Source organism: Poecilia latipinna, unplaced genomic scaffold (genome assembly GCF_001443285.1).
Source record: "Poecilia latipinna isolate Pla-1442-1.1 unplaced genomic scaffold, P_latipinna-1.0 Scaffold136, whole genome shotgun sequence".
Lineage (NCBI taxonomy): Eukaryota > Metazoa > Chordata > Actinopteri > Cyprinodontiformes > Poeciliidae > Poecilia > Poecilia latipinna.
This window is the reverse complement of record NW_015112752.1, coordinates 742,442-763,325: the sequence shown is the minus strand read 5'-3', so window position 1 is coordinate 763,325 and position 20,884 is coordinate 742,442. Positions and strand designations below refer to the sequence as shown.

The following is a 20,884-nucleotide window of genomic DNA, read 5'->3' as shown; positions in this document are numbered from 1 at the left end:
TATATATATATATATAGTGATTTATGAAAACAGATGACACACAGATGGCCAACTCAATGTGAGTTGTTAGCAATTTTGTTGTTTGCTGCTGTGACACTTGAATTCCCCATAGTGTAGCTATCTATTTAATAACATTACTGTAAGAAACATAACTCAAATTTACCAGTCTTTGTATTAAATTTATAACGTGAAATAATGTTCTATAATTTGGGCCTTTATTCCTTCAGAAGCATAATGGCATGTTATAAAATTTGTATATTTTAACACCCGTGGCATGTTTTTCTTTTACTTCTAACAGCTTTTAGCAGATTACAGCAAAACCAAGGACATATGACCAATAATAGAACAAAATAACTGAAACCTGGTATGAACTCCTGTTGAGTGATTCAAAATGTTTTTGTAAAGATCGTGTTTTTCAAACACACCAGTTCAAGTTATCAAGTGAGCAAAAGCAAAAGGCATATGTATCAAGACATTGATAGAATGCCAAAGTGTAAAAATCTGTTTTTGACGTACAATGTGTGCTTCTCCAATTTGTCCATGGATACTTTTCATCCCGGTAGTGAAATTCACAGAAGCTTTTGATGGACATTGTCGCTCCATAACATTCAGTTAATGTTTCCCGCCATTACTGAAAGAGTCCCTTACTTATTGGAAGAGGTTTCTATGTGTAAACTAAAACCTGAAAGTGTTACATGGTAATTTGTTACTATGGAGACAAGGGCACAACCTTTATTCAGGGACAATGCTGATCACACAGATTTCTAAGATATATTTTCTTCTTACCTGGGCATCAAAGAATGTGGAAGGTGTTTCTATTGTCTGTTTCTTTTATTTCAAAGTCTGTTTTGTTGTGATTGTAGCTCCTTCCAAGTGAAATCAGATTGACGTTTTCCACTCTGATTTGTCAGTAAATAGGATTCAGGGGGCTTTGCAGAGTCACAAATGTCATTAACCCGGAGGAGAATTCAAAGCAATTTCCGGTCTGTTTCACCAGACTAAATTGTAGGAGAGTAACATGAACCCTTCACCCCTACTAAAAATATTGTTCACCTGCTAAGCCTTGTGTAAGCAAGCAAACAACAGCAGATTTAGGTTTCCTTTTACTTTTACTTATATGTACTTGGATGTTAGGTTGGTACTTCTGAAATATGTGTGTGAGTGCAGACAGGACAGGGCTGAAGACTGTCCTGTCTCGTATTTCACCGTTTCAATAGACGCTTGTTCTTGTAATGCCTTTTAAATGCCAGGTGGGAAATACTTAACGACTAGGCACAAACTCAATATGCTAATGCCTTTTAGCGTGGCTGCAGAACAGAAGAAAACATAACCTGTCAATTACCCGTATTACAATTGCTAAACCACATGAAATCTCCACAATACAAATGAGCTTAAATGCAAGCTGCAAGTTGTGTTGTTAATTACAAAATAATGTCAGAAAAATTAACCTTTTCTGACTTATTGGGATCGAGTTGAATTGCATTAAGTTTAAAGAGGCATATGCCAGTTGTAACTTCATCAAGTGTTTAATTAAAGTGCCAGGTGGAAATTTCTGGCTTTGATTTATGCTAACAGAGGAAATACTGATCTGTCAACACTCATTACCAAACAAATGGAAGAGGGTGCACTTTAGAAGACAGATGCAAAATGGAAAAACAGCAAAACAGTGACTAAAAATACCGACTAGATCAAAAAGTATTGATATTACAGCCAATTTCATTCCTTGTTGGCAATTTTTACTTCCACAAGAATCTGCTGGTCGAGGACCTAAGACGGCACAGTGGGACTGAATTGACTTCAGACTACTTTGTTTTTCATACAGATATCATTGAGACGCCCTCAGCATAATTTGTTTACAGCTCAGAAACGAAGAGTTGGCAGGGCTCATTTCTCTCCCAGGGATAATTGCTGTGATGATGGGCTTTTCTGAAAACATGAACAGGCATGAGAACAAGCATGTGAAATCTGCAGGAGTGGAAAAAAATGTTTACTCCCGCAGACCTCAAGACATGGGGGCATGAAGACAAAGTCAAATCAATGTACATCAGTTTGTCATTCTTCTGTGCTTCATCAGATATCACTTCTTGTCATCATTCCACTTACGATTCACTTTAGAACTACTGTTTGTTACGTTTAAGTCATACAATCAGTTTTTAAACATTAGCTTATTTGTCCTTAAAGTAGACACTATTTTGGGTTTTGACTCTCAAACTTTGTACTCTCTTGTTCTGGTATCCCTGGAAATGTGGAATTAAACCACTTACACACTATAAAATGTCAGGGTATTACAATCTCAAAATGTTATTGGAAATCTGGCTTTCATGGCAAAAAGGCAGCAATCCAGGAAAAACCAACCAGATGACAAATTGTATCAGTATGGAATTGATTTTCAGCAAGGTTCGGAAGAACAGCTGTAATGGAGTTTAAGTGTGTAAGAGCTATGGTTTTTGGTTAACTCAAAAAGCAGTCATGATTATACAGAAATTTAATCTGCAGTGGGAGATTTGTTGCATGTCACAGAAACAGAGAAATCATTGTGGTTTTATGAGGGTGCAGGTGTAGAAAAAAATTAAAAAGGGGTGAGGGGTAAATGAATAACCAAATATAACAGTAAAAAATGAAAACTGAGTGGGATAACCTTTAGCTTGAACTAGGAAAAGTTTCATCTGATTTTTAAATGGTAGACAGACAAAAATGTGAAAAGTTTGGTTAAGACAGATTGTCAGTTTTAAAAAGAACTGACAGTTCTGAAATCTTATGGGTAACATCACTGCTATAAGTGGAACACAATCAAATTTCTACTGTAGACCATGCAATACTGATGAAATACAGTATTTTACATAACAGCACTTTAAAGGTGCTGAGTTTTCAAATTTATATTGGGTACTGAATGACTTACAAACATCTGGATCTATCCAATTATGATTCAGAAACACATGGATGAGGAACATGTCTGAAACAGTCCAACTTTTTGACTGAAACAGTCAAACATAAAAAGACAAAGAAGGGGAAAACTAACTCATCACAGACAGTTTTCTAATTTCATCTACTGATGATGTGACAATCTTGGAAGGAACTCTAGTTCACATAATCCTGAAGCCGTGCATAACATATGGTCGATGTGAAACCCATTGTGGGCTAAGTGGCTAAAGTCCATGCTCGCCTCTTTCCTGCCAGCCTCCAGATCCGTAATAAATCCCCTCACATTACCCTCCCTCTATCTTTCCAACCCTCCCCACTGCCTCCCCTGAGCCCAGCAGATTACAGATATCATTATAATGGACGCCCTGGCAGGCTAGTTGTGGTCACATTTAATTTGCCATGGCCTGATGTCTACACAAGATAATCAGCATTTACACCTGAGAGTGATGACAGAAACAGCAACAAGGTGTTCCAGGGTGAAACGGTAATAGAATTATAAAAAGAAGATTGATCAACACAGTGTAAGCCGAGTTGGAGAAAGCAACAGTAAGAGAGCAATATACAGAATATGGAAGAATATGCATTTAGCACACAGTCCACAGGGACAGAGGAGAGCAAAGATGAAGCAGGGTTGTCAGATTTGCATTTAAATAAGAATAGCCTACTTTGAGCCAGATGACTGTGAGCAAAACCTGATTCACCTGGACACAAGACTTACACACCAGCTTAAAAGCAGCTCTTTTCCTTTGTGGAATGTTTTGCTTTGTGGGGGCTGGCCTGTCAATTACATGTAGATAAACCTAAGTGTTCTTGCAAAGTGAAGGTTATAGGCTGTTCTTACTATGAGACAAGTGGGATTTCCTCTGATTCCACTGTTATGCTTCCGAGTATGTTTAGAGTGTCTTACTTCCCTCTAGCTGTCGTAGGATTATGTCTTTCCTGCTTTACAAATCCTTTGCTCCCACCTGCAACTCACCTCATTCATTGGTGTATGAACAAAAGGTATCACCTGATGAAAATGTTAAAATCTAGTATACAGCTGTCAACATTAACCCCTTAATACATGCGATTAATCTAAAAAGTTTAACATGTTAATATTACAGAATACAGATGAATTGTATTTTCTATTTTGAGCTAAAAAGCCTCTGTCCCATGAAGCGTTACCCAGTTCACAACAGCACGTTACACGGTCTTGTACTGTGTTCAACATTGCAGAGTCACAAACGTAAGTGACAAGATGCTCATGGTTCCTTTGCCACAGCCGTTCCCCAATTTTCTCTGCCCCCTTTCTGTCATATTACACATTATTTTGGCCACTGTGCCAAAAGATTTTAAAAAGAAAAGAAAAAAAAAAACAGCGATGGATATTTGGATAAAACCAAAGTAGTATGTAGCCAACTTATTGCAATGTTGACTTATCCTTCTACCAAAGCCCAATCAGTTTATAGTTAACTTTATTAAAATACCTCTGAAACAAAATGACTTCTTTTAAATCTCCCCGAATATGAAACCTGAAAAAAACAAAAAAAAAAAGGTGTCTGAGTTTTATGTTTTGTTTTCCAGAATTTATGAAAGTACTTTAAAACCACAGACACATTTATACACAATTGCTTGAGCACAAGACAACAAAATGGGTTGTTTACAGGTACAAAGGATGGGCCAAAGTTATGACGCGTAGGTATGAAATGAAGCATAAATAAGTAAAGAGGCAAACTGAGATGGAGTCATTTATAGCTTTGTATGGAGCCACAGACATACATCTTAAAATGTACTTATAATTTTGATGGCTATTAAAAATTTAAACTGGCATGTAAAATGCATTTTTCTTTCCATCTCTTGGTATTTATCTATAACGCTGGCTTCACTCTGACGCTGCTCACATCCTGGATCAGTGAGCTACTTCATCTGAATGGCAGTGCAGCCCGCATGAGGAAGAGCCAAGACGGGTTGACTTATAAGGCCGACAATGTATCCATTCACACATCTAATTTAAGAGCAGCTCTGCCTAATTAACAATTTACTAGGCCATCAGTCACTTCCCACTGTGGTATAATCAGCATCGCCGGTGTTCAAGTAGCTATTTGCACACCTCCATATTTGCAACAAGATTAGAAATGACATTCAACTTTTAAGGATGCACAAATAGAAAAGAGGCAATTGGTTCAAGGATTGTCGGAGAATAATCATGAAAGAACAGACTGCACTGAAAGATGTTCCCTCTGCTACAGGATGAAGTGTGTTTGACAAATTAACCCTCTCTCTTTGTGCACTTTAGGAGCTCACACCACATAATGTCTTTGCCCTAACAGAATCCTTTGCAGAAGCACATTCACTCAGATGGGCAGCTTTTATCTTTGAATTTGTGGTTTATTTCATTTATGTCTCAGTATTGTCAGGCCATTTTTTAATATATTTACTGTTTGGGGTAAAGCCACTAAAGGCTTTGAAGGATTATGATCCAGGGGATTTTTATGAAAATAAAAATACATACCCCCAAGTGAGTCCACTTGCGTCATCCTGAAATTGCATTCATTGCGCTAACTCATCTAGTTGGCCCTATTTAACAGCTAACATTTAGTTTCCTTTTATCATATTAAGAAACAAGTTGAGGGTGTATGTGTGTGTTTGTGTTCTGGTGGGGATGGGGGTGCAGCATGTTCTCAGTAGGTTGTCTCTCCAAATTTTCTAACAGCACAATAATAACCCACAGAGAGGATTAAGGACTGGCAATCTGGGGGAATAGCATATTCTGTTTCGACTGCTTTACATTTCACCCCTCAGCTTCCTGTGTATAAACAAATGGAATTTCGCTCGTTTATCCACTTAGTTCCTCTGTCTTGCTGATTAGCAGTGTAGGGCTGGAAGAATGGGATAACCTAGAGTAGTGGGTTCCAAGGATATCTGGGGCCAGCATGCATCTGTGTATCTGTGCGTGTGTGTGTGTGTGTGTGGCTGAGGATATGCATGTCTATGTGTGATTGTGCGGTATAAGTGCTACTTCAAGGGTGCGGCCAATTAAAGAAGCTCCCAAAGCAGTGTGCTCATCAGGATGCAGTGAACACAGCTGATCCACTCCTGGATATCTCGCAGCAGTCTGTCACTGGAACTGAGGGTTTAATACCCCCCTAGCTTTGCAGCACATAGTATCGACATCCTTATCCTATAAATGCTGAAAAATCCATAAGGAGATGGATACAATCTGACATAAATGTTTGCAAAAAAGCTTTCTTGCATGGTCTGGTTATGCTATACAACAGCACAGATTTTAGGAAAATTAAAATGTGTTGTTGATCCCATTAACCGGTGAGCTATAAAAAGAGCTTCTATTTTTAAGTAGTGTAAAAATGGGAAAACAGAGTGCTTATTTCTGCACCTTCCCAAGTCCATATGCAGGATGAAAAAGCCGGGTTTGTCTCCAGCATATTTTGGTTTTATCCCTGGTTCAATGCACTTGGATAAATGATGACTTGTTAGCAGATCTCTTGCAAACATTTGAATATTGAGGAGATAGTAACCATCATCAGAGAGAGAATCAAATCATGCAGGATGCCGACCCTTGAGGACTGACGTGTTATGCCCCTGTTGTAATCGTGTGGCTTATTTTGTTATTAGACATATTAAAACTTAAAATGTCGACACTTCTATGAGTCGTTATATGAGGATTACAAAGCAATTACACTTTGGATGGATGTTTGCATGCGAGAAAAGAAGGAGGTAGTGATTTTTTTCTATGGAGAAGCTATAAATACTGCATTACATCATTTTTTAATTATTTGTTTGTACAGTGGATTGTGTTCGTATATTTCCTGCACATTAAAATTCTATTTCAGCTTGGAAATGTTATTTTAATTAAAAACCATGAAAAATTACCCCCTTAACTGTCTTAATTGTATCTCATTGAATAGAGCCACTGAGAAAGATATTGCTGTGACTAACTATACGTACTTTTTTCCATCCTGTTACTCTTTAACTGTCTTTACTTTCTGCACAGAGTGATTGACGGAGTTACTGCTGCAATTACCTTTATGAACTCAGACTTTCTCTGTTCCTGGACTAGTGGTTTTTTTGTGTATGTTTGCTTTTTCTCAACAATCACTTTGTGTTTGCTTTCAAGACAGAAAGCAAACACTGAATGATAGTTGGTTAATCCAACAGTCCCTGAAATTCTCTCCATTTTCTTCCTAATGACTGACTTTTCTATAATGACTCACAATGCTCATGACGTTTCAAGGTCTTTGGGATAGTACTTGAATGTTTACCAATTTCTAGTCAATTTAGTAAACTTGTTTGTTTAGTACTGAGATTTTAGTTGCTTATAGTTCCCAGTAATATACACACACTACATGCTGTTTAATACCAGTAAATCAAAAACTTATCATTTTGGCTGAAATATGGCAAAACTATCAACATCATGTCTAATGTCTCCTTTTAAAGAAGCTGGGCAAAGGAGATAATGGCAAATGTAAATAACTATGATTAGCAGATGATCATCACCTGAGAGGTAACAGCCAAAGAAGTTGTAAATACATGCAGAAATCACCTGATGCAGGATATCAAGGATGCTTCATCTTTTATTTGATCCATTTAAAATAAGGTATAAGTGCTGGAGTTAAGGTGCAAACCCACAGATTTATACCTTTAGTAATGTGCCGTCTTCTTGATTATCCATTGACTAAACAAAAGAAATTGGGGAAGAAAAAAAAATTGTAGTGGATTCTGCATGACAAAGTGTCCACAGTTATAATTGTTTCAGCTTCTTTCAAATATTTATAAAAAACTTGAGCTTAGACACCTCTTAAATATGGTCAGGACCAAGGGATGAGCTGAAGATAAACATGAAAGCAGGAAATGTCCCTAATTTAGGGATATTTTGTAAGTAAACTATATTAGTGAAACTGTTTGGGTTTTTTAAGTCAAAATTTGTCATTTTGGGATGAAGATGTAACGGCACGAGAGTCAGACTTTCTCAGAAATCTAAAATTACTGGAGTAAATGAATCGCTCCTTTAGTTATGATTGTTACATTATATATGTTATGGACTGCTAAGTCAAATTTGATATGTGGCATGTTTGGGGGATTTTGGTTTCAGCAATCTCAGTCCCTTTGTGCAAAAAAAAAAACAAATAAAATAAAATAAAATAGCCATATTTGTAGCTGAATAATTGCATGTAAGAACTAAACCTTCTTATTTGGATTTAACAACTCCCTGCAGATAATTTTATTTCAACCAGCAGTCCATTACATAAACTCAACATTTTAGACATTAACAGAATTAAAACTTTTTACAGACTTCTATATCAGTGGCTGTTTTTAGGCCGATTGAATATGCATCTGCCTTAACAACTTAACTGGTATACCTGCTCACTGATTTGGGAAAACCAAAAAAGAGTAACAATTTCCATTCTTTAACTAAATTAGTTGTATATTGTAGACATATGTAAGTAGTCAAAGCTGAATGTGTTTCCGTATATGTGTGTGGATGCTTCTCTGGTGAGAAATGGCCATCATTATATTGTGAAACCTGAAACCTAAACATATGAAGATGTTTTGTGAAACCAAAACAGAGCGATTGTTAAATCCAAATAAGCACAGAAATCAGAGCCCTTCAAAAGTACTCTTGAAGTCTGACGCCATTAAGTGATCCACTCTGCCATTAACTCTGAGCTTTTTCTTTAACATCGGAAGCCCTCTTGGACTAATGTGTTGGTGTTTTATGTTCGTCTGCTCTGTTCTTCTGCTGAAAGTTTCTTCCCTTTCTTCAGAGAGAGTTGTTCCTTTCCACTACCGCCACATGCCACCTCAGTATGAGGAATCGCTGCAGTCAGTGAGTGAGTACAATCCGCTTGGCCTCCTTAGCTATTACTTTTTTTCCTAGATGGCAAAATAATCTGGATTTTTCTGCACCATTTTATAACTATAAGACAGTTACATGGTTAAAATATTATAACTAATTAGTTATAAACTTTTTCCTGCGAGGGCCACATAACTGTTCCCTTTTCTGGTCGGGGGCCGGTCTTAGTTTTTCGAGAAAGAAACCTTAGAAAACTTTTGTTTGATTACTGCCGACGACATATTAGAGTTTGTAGATAGATTTTTACCCAGAATGCAAATGGAAAAAAACCATGAGCGAAACGGTGACTGGTACTGACTAGTATATATTCCATTGAGGGAAACTAAGTTTCATATCTGCTCAAGAGCTCCCCTGGTGGTTGAAGAAAAATCCACATATATATGAAAAAAAACACTGAATGCTCTCTGGTATTGTTCAGGGGGCCGGACCAAATGAGGAGGCGGGCCGGATCCGGCCCGCGGGCCGTAGCTTGGGGACCCCTGGATTAAAGGATTAAAATATTAAACTAAAAGTGTTTGTAAGTCATTGGAGGTAAATCTGTCTATATAGGATTTGATTTTTTCAATGTTAATTCAAATTTTTTTGTGAATAAATAAACAAATACTGTGGACTGAACTGATTTGAACTCAGTGCCTACTTTTGAGAGTCCACTGTTATCCATCAGCCAAAAGCTTTCATCACATCTGGTGTTTCAAGAACTTAAACAAGTTGCCACAGAACTACTAGTGCACATTACAACAGGCTTAAATTGAAGGCAATCAGAGTTTTGCTCAGTTTTTCATGTATATGTTTTGACACCTATCCAGAAGTCTTTGTGAGTTCTGTCGGTTCGCAGTTCAGTTCAACTCTCTTGCTCAACAACACGCCTCCAGAATTGAAAACCTGCATAGGTCTAGAAATGTTTTCAGAAAAAAATGTGCAAAAGACTGGTTGTCTTTTAGAATACATAATTCGGAGGACTAAGAATATACACAGGCATACTGGTGCACATCTAGAAAAAACATGGATGAACACAAAACAACTAACACTTTTAAAGCAACCATAGTTTTAACAGTTATTTGGGATTCTTAGTCCTTGATGCTCAGGTGCTGTCCTCAATTGTTACAGGTTTAGTAATATCTTAAGTTTGCTCTTCTACCTTTAAGCATGTAGGTAACTGCTCCATCTGCAACTGTGGTGACATCCTGGTATAACATGGCTGGCCATGATTATATAAGTATATTTTTAAATGAAATCATCAACTATATTTTGTCATGATTTTAGTCAAGTACAGGTGCCAGTATTGCTGCTGTTTCAACAGTTTCCCCCCTCCCCACTAGAACTTTTAAATCCAACAAAACCAAAAGGGACAATCAGGCTGAAGAGTTGAGAATAAATGCTGGAAATCTTGAAGTTTGAACAATCACTGTGTCTGCAGCATTGATCACTATTCTTCACAAATTCTGGTCTTGTGTGCTGTTGCAACATTACAATTCAATGACCCCTGCAGACTGCTTCTATTGTGCTGAACTATGATGCACTCATTGGTCATATTGGCTGATTATGGCAATTGTGAAAAATTAATGTAAGCTGCATTCCCAAAGTAGCAGCTAATCTTCCCGGAGTATTGTTGCAGCATCCTGGAGTATCCTGATAATAGACACTTTAGCAGGAAAATATATTTCTGTCTATTCCGTTTTACTACCTGCACCTTCTTCAGACCTCCCCATAACTCACAGAACACTACATACACACACACACACACACACACACACACACACACACACACACACACACACACACACACACACACACATGATCCAGGTACCTCTCATCCTGGGCTTGTGTAAACATCCATACAAGCACTAAGATGGATCAATTTTACATTCCCTTTTAAGAGGTTTGAGATGTCTTGTCTCATCTCATTGGGAAGTTATAACTTGGTGTTTGATCTCACCTAATTCCACTTCAGCAAATCAGTCATTTTTTTGGCCTTTTTTTGTTTTGTTTTTAGAAATACTCTATCCATTAAAAACTTAATTTTCTCTGCATCTATCTTGTGGCCTGCTTTTAACAAAGCTGAAAGTTTTTGTGGATGGTGGAAAAATGTACTAATTTGACATAATAATAAAAAAAAAGCCTCGTGTTGTGGTTTAAGACTCCTGAAGAGAAAGCTTTCAGTTCCACCATAATGGTTTTATCCATTCATTTGCACTTTATTGGCTTTGCTTGGCAGTAGACAGGGAGCAACGGCACCCCCGAGCAACAGCTTTCCCACAGAGGCATTTGATCATATGCTGACTGGGTGAAAAAGAGTGTAAATTAAAGTCCCTCCTCACCCTGACACTTTAAACACGAGACACGACAGGCCATATTTCCTCAGCCAAATCAGGAGCCCGAGAGATAGATACCAATTATAATTGCAGCAGAAATAAAAAAAGAAGAAATTAGACATAGGTGCGTGTCAGTAGCCTGGTGCTAAATCACAACAACAGCAGTTGGATGATGAAAACTTGCCTGGAGGGTTTGAGGAACGCAGAGCCATTCTTTGCACAGTGATGGGATGTGCACTTGAATTTGCATCACTCTGTGACATATCAAAGGGAATACACAAGCAGATGTGCCTCTTTGATTTTCCTAGTTGTGAGATGCAGTTATTTTGTGGGTCCACAATAATCTGCGGCTTTCTTACCATAATCCTCCAGTTTTAGCCAAGTAATGAACATCGTGAGGAAGATAAAGTGTGTACAGCATGTTGCATAAGCTCTACATATCTCTGTTTGTGTGTTTACGTGTGTGTTTGGAGAGAGGGAGAGACAGCGTGTTCTTACAACTTTGGGTAGCAACTGGATTATGGCACATGCTAATGTAACAAACTAGACAGTACAGACACACACACATAAATACAGAAACACATTATCCTTAACAGGATGTTATATTGAGTAACATTCACTCAACTAACTCTATCCCTGACCTACGTCTGAATTCAAACCTCCAAATCTGATCTACGGTCCGAGGTGAATTTCACAATTTGCATCTGCCCACTGGAGTTTGCCGCAACTTTCCATTGACATCTATCTGTAGCCAAGACTTTGTGAGCACTCTGACTGAATGCTAACAGTGACAATAATGGAACCAATTTAAAGGGTTGCCCCAAACAGACAACTGTTAAACAAAACCACAAGTAGGATCTTTTCAACAGAAGAAGAAACACAACAGGGGACACTTGTGTATAAGAAACACAATCTGCAGATTTTTTTTTTTTTCTTTTGTAAATGGAAAAACTTTAATCTTCAGTTTAGATTACTTTCTTCTGCATCTGCTCTTAGTAGCATGTGGGCAAACAAGCCTGTTATTTCCGCCTATTGGACTATATTTAGTAGGAACCTGTTTATCTCTGAGTGGAATGTTGTGATTTAATAGATCCAAAAAATAAGCTTCAGTGCTATCCCGAACCGTAACCATTATCGGTACATGCTAAACCCTTTAACCTTGAGCTTAGCCTAAACTTAGATAATATCCTTACTGAAGCCATTAACCCCCCAAAATATAGTACACCACATCTAAACTGGGGTTTGGTCCACTACTGGCCTTAACATCATAAGTTTTTACTAGAAAATGGTCTAAAGATGAACACAGACAAGAGCAAGCACAAATCTACAAACTAATTTATATTTAGATTGTTTTTAAGATATTGTGTTGACTACTAATTATTTGAATAACTCCAGCTAACACAGCACTAACACAAGTCATAACTTTGGTCCCTGGAAGGAAAATATCTAAACAGGCTCTTGGTCAGTTGGTCAGGCTCTTGTATCTTAGTCTATTGTAGAATATTGCTCTGCCATTTTATACCTTTCGTTCAAATTTGTAAGTATAAATAAACCATTTTGTTCTCATCTTCATAATCATTGCATATGAGGTTATGCTTTTTGTTAAATAATTATTTCTATATGACTTATAGAGGTACATACTAGAAAAAAAGTTCAAAATTCATGTTTTTTCTTGGGGGGCTGGAGGGGAGCAGGAACTTTAAATAACATCATACTACTTTTACTTTGGTTCTTATTCTCATTTGGGCCAACTGGCTCTTATGAAATGTGACAAAACAGAACCTCTGGTCAAACCAAAATAGCTATGAATAAGCTCCTGGTCACAATATTACGTGTGAGCATTGCATAACCACATTTCCTTACCGAATAATAACTTAAAATTGTCAGTTGTCAGCTCTTGGTCAATTTTATCTTCCGTCAACCCTTAACCCACTTGCATTCTTTTCATTCCTTCATTCGTTCATTTCAAACTCGCATACAGACCATTTTGCATCCATTTACCTAATGCATGACATTACTTTATTGTTGCAGTGGAGTACTTACAAGATTTGTGGAGTTCAAGGAACACAAAAATGCTTGTTAATGTAATTTAAATATAGTGTCTGTACATTTAGTATTGCGTTCTGTTCTCATTTATTTTGGTATTAGTCCTCATTTAGGTCTCCTGGCTCTTATAAAATATTTATAAATATGATCTGACTAAAGCAATTAAAAGGCCTCTGGTTTGTAGATATTATTTATTGCATTCATATGGCCACACTGTCTTGGCAGACTGCCCAAAGATGATAGAAAATTACTTTTAAAGTGGTGGTTATGCTCTTCGCAGCTTTGCTGAAAAAAACATCCTGTAGCCTATCAGACGTTTCCATTTTGTATCTGAAGAAGCCAATACAAAACAACCAAAAAAACAGAAAGGTATGAAATGAAGGATGAAGTGACCGGAAGCTATTTTGAAAAGGCAACTTAAACGAGTACACATATAAAAGTTTGTATTTCTATCTCTATTGGGACACTATATTGCCTTCCACTCAGTTTAGTAAGTATCTGTGACCATCTCTGACTTGATTTACTGTAGCCCTAACCCTAACCCCCACCTCTACACCACAAACGTATGTTCCAACACATTAGGACTGGGTTTTAATCCCCATTATGACCATCAGTCAAGATAAGGCAGGCGATTGTCCTTGGAAAGGTCCTAAAGAGGCTTCATAGCGCACGGGTACGCACACACACGCAGAGAGAAGGAGAGAGACACACAGAGAGAGAGAGAGTTATCAAATAGTGCTGCTTGTCAAGCAGCACTTACCATGTCCATATTATTATCTCTGCACTGTATTAAACATAAGCTTTTTGCACACAAAAGTAGGCTCGGGTGCATGCAGGTGCAGGAAGACAAGCATGCCAGGTGCTTCTCCATCCTTCCTCTTCGATTTCTCCTCCCTCCGCGCGCAAACGTGCGCGCTCTCACGCTCTCACGCACGCGCACACACGCACAAAAAAATACCCTTGGCTTGCCAACAACACGCTCCCCCCACCTCCCCTGCCGGGGAATTAAATTCTTAACCATTTCTGGCGGGAATGGGATCGCGTCCGTGCTCTCATTATTGCACCTCCAGACAGAGTCCAAAAGCGACGCGGCCCAGTTTCCCCTCACTTTGGCGGCGGCACCCTGCGAGCGGCGATGCCACAAAAACACTAATTATAAGCCAAGAAGCTGGAGAGGGATGTGGTGTTAGTGAGCCGCCAAGCGGACCATCTGCAGCCTCCATCAAAAAAAAAAAAAAAAAAAAAAAAAAAAAAAAGTCAGAGCGGATGCCTCGGTTAAGTTGCGAAATTGGTCACCATAAACAGAATACTCTGGCTCATTTATATAGAGAAACAGCGAAGAAGCTAATAATGATTCTTAACTATATAACTCAGTTAGTCAAGGTCGTTTGCATTACCAACTAATGTTGACATATATCATAACATAACATACATCCTATAACATAAAAACACATGTTGTCACAATGCAAATTAAAGGTCGTTTTGTCGTATTACCCGTCATGGTTTTTGCATCAGTTTGTCTAAAACACATTAGAGGCTGCGGAGTAAACTCCAATAAGAGCAGCTGGTTTATTTCTCCCACTGTTCTGTCACAACGCACCGATGTGGATTTAACCAGTGTGCACAAACCCATCGAAATCCTCCAATTTAATAATAATAATTAAAAAAAAACTTATTCTCTACTTACCATCAAAAACGACGGTCCTCATGGTTTAGATGGGGGTGAAATCCTGGAGCGCTATAAATCCAAGTCGAATGACTCCCGGTCGTGCGCAGAGATAGATAAGATATCCGCTATTTAGTGAAATTTCTGGGGTGATTGCAAATCCCAGCAAGTAAAGGTGGGGGAAACGAACAGCTTTGCACCCTTCAAACTTTAGCCGTAGGTCTTCCCAGGTGGGGAGCCACGTCTCCGCTCGTACCCTGGCTCAGTCATGTGGATGAGGATTTCAGGAAAAAGTCAGCAGTAAATATCCAAATTTAGATCAGCAGACTCGACACCTCCCCGAAAAATGTGGGACGAGCAGACGGCTCTGGAATAACAACAGTTAAAGAAAAAGAGCTCAAAGTGTTATCGCAGTTGTTGAGAATTAACAAAAAAAAAAGAGAGAAAAAAGACAAGCCAGCACCGAATCCAAACGTTGTAATCGCAGAACACATCCAGTTCGATCAACGATCAACTGTTCTTTTTTTTTTGTCACAGTATATTTTCCAAGTGCACAGAGAGGAAAGTGTGCGGCATTGAGCGTGGACGACGGCCGCACTGGTGCGCATCAGTGTGCGTTCACCGGGCGGGGAAGAGATGAGGGCGGGGCGGCGAGGTGCGTCTGGCGGAAAAAAAAAAGAGACAGAAAGAGAGGGGGAGAGAAAATTCAAAGGATGAATCTTTTATGGCTACGTGTCACGGCACAAAAAATATCCCCCCTTTTATTCTAAAAGAAAAGTTAGAATATTTATAATGGCAAAAAAAAATGTCTCCAGGCTATTTCCTGCCAGCGTTTTATCATACCCGCATTAAAGCTATTAATAGAAAGAGGTGAAATTTCCAGATTTTATAGAGTGACTCGCAGACCCAATGCCATTTCTTGTAGCGCCGTGCCTGCGCTCTGATGAATGTTTTATGCGCAGGGGTTTGGGGTTGGTGGTGTGGCTGTGTAGGACGATGACGTGCGGCGAATCTATTTGTATCGGACTCAGTAAGGCGCACAACATGCATAGAAAAATAAGCTCTAAAATAGAGGCACAGAGCCAAGCCTAATGCTGGGGACCCGAGCTTTCTCCCGTGAAACAACTGCTTTTATGTCTTCGTCAAGTTCAATGGAGGAAAAAAAAATCCATCCTGTCTGGTTAGAATAAACTTTATTTTACGAAAGTATTTGTGTATAACAGGCAACTTAAGCAATTCCCTGGTAAGCACGACGTGTTAGATGCACGGAACCTTTCATTTCTGTTGGGCATATTAGCGATGCCATTTACTAAGTGACTGGGTGTTAAATAGTCACTGCTGATAGTACCACAGACTAATTCAGCGGCGCTCATCGGGTGTGCATCTAATGCTGAGCCTTGCTCAGACCCATGAGAATTGGGGGACTCAACACAAGAACGTTATCTTTAGGTGTTACACGCCCCCTGCCGGCGAACATTGAAAGAACATATTTTAATCTGAGGAACATTGAACCTCTGGGTGATACCCAAGGTATCTAAAAACTGCTCTTGTAGATTAATATTAGACGTCACATTGGTAAGTACTGTGACTTACTTCCTTAAGGTTATTACCTCACTGTGTATTACTTCCATCATGATTAACAAATGTAGACCAGCTGCCACTACAGCTGGTGAGTATTTATTTCCACTGCAGGGAAACTTTATATGTATTTGAGCTGATGACACCATACGATGCAAAAGAATCAAACTGATGAGGTGGAATAAGACGCTATGTTATTTCGGTGCGTGTTTTTTTTTTTTTAATCTTTTTTATTTTTATTTTTTATAGATTTGATAGAGATTAGAGCCAATGGGTCGCAGCAAATTTTTAGGGGTATCAGGATAAAAGTGGTTCAGTTAAAATGCATGCCACACTTTTCATGTTCCACATTAGATATTTTGGATTTTTATTTAATAAGCAAAATGGTATTTTTGCAGATAACATCTCAATTTATACATTGAAATTTGTGGTTGAAATATGGCAAAACATGGAACAATCAAGGCTTATGAAATGTTTTTAAGGCTCTGTATGCCTGGCACATTATTAATGCCTACAATAATTACAGTATGCTTTGTAGACTGAGACAGATAATAACCGAAAGATTACCACAGTGAGCAGGTGAATGGAAGCCACTGTCAGGTGGACGGTTTAGACAAGTGAAACAGGGATAGGCTAATCCCAGGCTTACAACCACCACCAATGTTGAATCACACCATCAGAATATGTCAACGAGCCGCTCGCCTGGTATTTGCTCTCAGTGGGGATGAGCAGAGCCAGATGGCCTGTAGAGACGTGGGCCAAAACCGCCACGGCAACCCGCTGAGAACGAGGTCACCCCACACAAAAGAAGATGTTGTCACCTTTCGTGGTTGTCTTTGTCTCTCCTACTTTATCCAAATGCGTCTGGCTGGGTAAACACATGCATGAGTGTCATCCTGTCACGTTGTTGTATAGCTTTGCTTTTGAAGCAGAGACAGCTTAGTTCAGGTAAAAAGATGGAAATAAAACCATGTGTAAAGAAACAGACATCAAACACCTGTGTTAGTAGCACATTTTTCATTTTAACACCTTTATCTTGCACAGACCAACAGACAATACAGTACCAGCGTAACCCAGTTCTGGAGGCGTATTAGGTGATAAGCAACTCTTCAAACAGAAACTGCACTCGACAGAATAAGAACAAGCCTTGCATGCAAAAAGGATCCTAATTAAGTCAAAGCAACGTCGTTACTTCTACATTATTACAACACGACGTTCTCAGACAATAATCACTCCTAAATATATATAAGAAGTATAATTATATGCTAAGATACTTCCAAAGGCCAGGAAGTTTATGAGGTGCATCACACCTCATTATTTCATCTGGAACATTAAGTAAGAATCTTATAAGTACCCCTCTCATTTTGCTATTATATATCACAAAGACATGAGGGAGCAAGTGAAAAGGACACAGGTATACTGCCAAAGGGAGCTTTGACACTGGAGACCTTCCACAATAAGCAACTATAAATTGACTAACAGCAGATCATTGCCAGGTGAAGTTAGAAAAAAAAGTAAGATTGAGGATCTTTAATTCATGTCAGTAATGAAATGAGTCAAGCTGGTGAGTCTCAAAGGCAACAGATCCCTATAGGCTGAAGCTCTACCATTCTTTTCATCATAAGTCTGACAGATCAAAAGGAGAGCAGGGGCATAAATGACTTCCTTTGGTAATGGGGAAGTTAGTTGTATCCTGCTGCTACAGGAACTGCAACAGGCTCAATGTTAATCGCAGTTTATGAATAAAAGCTAAGGATTTCTCTCAGTTTATATTACAGAATGAGCAAGTTGAACATGAAATTTAATTTGTGATTATGTCGAAGGTCCTGGAGGTCTTCTACACTAACTCATCCTGTGGCATATCCATATTTCTTCTTGAATGATCTTCCCTTGTGTCTCATATGAGGTTCAGAATTACATAAATATTCAAAAATGGTGCTGGCATTTGCTTTCTTAACATTCTCCGGTGTTGGCCCATAAGAATAGCTTTTATTTGTCACTTTAGGCTATATTGCTTTTTTAGCTTTTGCCTAAACCAGAAGCAGATGGAGTCTGATGATGATTCATTTAAAGGGGAAAATATGTATAAAGAGAAAAATAATAAAATGAAATCCTAATCAGAGAGGGAATCCCTGTCGGCTAAGCTGCACAGAATGTTTTTGTAAAATATAAGACATTATATAATATGTAAAAAAAAAAAAAAACAAGGCACAGTTTTATTAATTGTTAGGATATGAGTTATACAATACTGTGAAATACTATTTGCCCTTGTATAGTTTTGAAAAATTAAAAATAAACAACTTCATGTTGCTAGACAGATTCTAATTAATTTTATATTAGTTAATATTCAAGAGGTTACCCACTAACTAGGGTGTGATTACTTCAATTAACCCCAACCCAAAAATATTTAATAATCAAAGTCAATTTGACTTTCAACACAGAGAGGCAAATGTGTTTTAATGAATTGTTTTGGATGTATTTTTTTTTCTAATAATAATTGCAATAACCTACAATAACCACCTCGGCCTGACAAAAATACAAAATTAGAAAAAAAAAAAAAAGTTCTGGTGGAATAAACATTTTTTACAGTACTCTATTTGTTGGCAAGAAAGTTCTTAACATGACGAATTAATTGTTTATCTTTCTGTATATTCAGTAAATAAACATACAGGTGCATCATTGTTACTTCATAAAAAAATATGATTGTAACGTGTTTCACTAAACCGTTATAATCAAACCATGTATTTTTTCCTAAAGCAATAGCAATAGAAATCCTGACAGACAGAGAGCTATGGACTGTTTATAGAATAATAATGGCTTCCTGGGTGCAGACATGAAAGAGGCACCCTGTTGGACTGTGTCTTACTGACGAGCAATGCCCCCAAATTAAAAACGAGCAAAGCAAACAAAACCTGTCATGTAAATTTCCTGCTGGCTCTCTGTCTCTAATTGGGTGTCTTACAGATCTGCCCCGTAATCATAAATCTCATTCCAGTTGTGTTGCATCTTATTTGAGGATTCCTCATGTCTGTTCAGATGTGTGCTTCTAACTTTTTTTTTTTTTTTACATCACCCTGTGGCTCTCTTCTTCTCTTTTTGTATTTGATCCTCCTAATATTCAGTCATGCAGTTGTGCATCACTGAACTTAATTGCCTGCTATTGTTTTTTTTTTATTTTAAATTTCTCCCTCTCATTTTGCATTTCTGTTTTTACGTTGGTTCTTTTGTATTGCAGTTGGTGAGGTTTTACGTCTTCATTTTAGTCAGTTGATGAAAGGATTATATGCGGTTGCTCATATATAGGAAGTTAAGGGACAAAAAGTCAAAGCTTGAGGGTACGATGCTTCCAGGTAAATAAGATATCATTATTAAAACTGCAAATAATGTGCAATACACAGTAAATTAAATGCAATTACATTAAAATACACATGACTGTTTTTTGGGATATTTATTCATTACTAACAAAATACTTAAGTATAGAGATTAGTAAGAAAAAAGAAACATGCAATTGTTGAAGCACATGGAATGGTTTGCGTGCAGATCCAAAATGGAACATGTATGAAATAAGGGTACAAATTAGCAATGTAATTCACCACCTACAGATAATGGCTATTTTTTTTTCTAGCCACAGCTAACAGAACATAGCAGTTACAATAAATAACTTGTAAAAACTGTATGACAACTTTTATTGGAATATGTCACCACGCCACTCCCAATAAGACTCTGAGCTAAAACAGCACCTCTGAATCATAGTCCAGGCTTACTCCCAAGCATCATCCATTTCTTTTTTGCTTTCTTTCTTTTTTTTTTTTGGTCTGCCTTTTTTCTTTTCCTCCAAACTTCCAGTACAAAGGGTTCAGTCTGCTGGCCAGGCCCTTCCTCATTAGGCCTTGGAGTCAGATATTAATTCTGGCTTGGGTGAAAACCCTGTCGCCATTAAGATCGGGTGACAGCTCATTTTCCTTGGTGGCCAGCAGTAGACAATAGCTGTGATGGAATTGTTTTTTTCCAGTCTGTAACCTCATTAACTCATTGGAATAAAGACAATGTGGAGTTGTTTGCATTAAGCTGTAATTATGCTGACTCACTCACTTTCTGCCTCTCTTACTCACTCTCTCTTCTTTCCATTTGCCACTTTAATTAGATCCCCCTCCAATCAAATACCGACAACGTGGACTGGGTTGTGTCTCATAAATTAAGCACCTACCTACACATCACCTCTTGTGGTGTTTTGTGTTTCATGCATGAGGAAAGGGAGGAAACAGACATTCCACATAGCAGCATCTTCACTACTCATATAAAACTTGGCCATATAGGTTACATTCCTCTAAACTGTCAGTGGGTTAAAATGGACAAGACTGGGTAAATTTATTCTTGCATAGCTTCACATGGTCTGGTGCCTGACCTTGATTTCCTCTCTTTTTGTTTTCTCAAGTGAGATACTTGAGAAAACTAAAGAGCTGAAGGAAAAACAAGAAGACAGAAAGATGGAAAGAAAGTGTGAATCTT

The 20,884-nt window shown here is 38.1% G+C and overlaps 1 protein-coding gene across 1 annotated transcript in view; it reads right to left on the bottom strand.

Annotated features, from left to right (window-relative positions):
• Positions 1 to 15,432, bottom strand: part of rtn4r (reticulon 4 receptor) — a 59,353-nt gene extending 43,921 nt beyond the window's left edge. Inside the window, exon 1 of the mRNA XM_015028836.1 lies at positions 14,819 to 15,432. Within this exon, the coding sequence (XP_014884322.1) occupies positions 14,819 to 14,840 (22 nt within the window). The 5' untranslated portion in view covers positions 14,841 to 15,432. The remainder of the gene's footprint in view (positions 1 to 14,818) is intronic.
• Between the last annotated feature and the right edge of the window lie 5,452 nt (positions 15,433 to 20,884).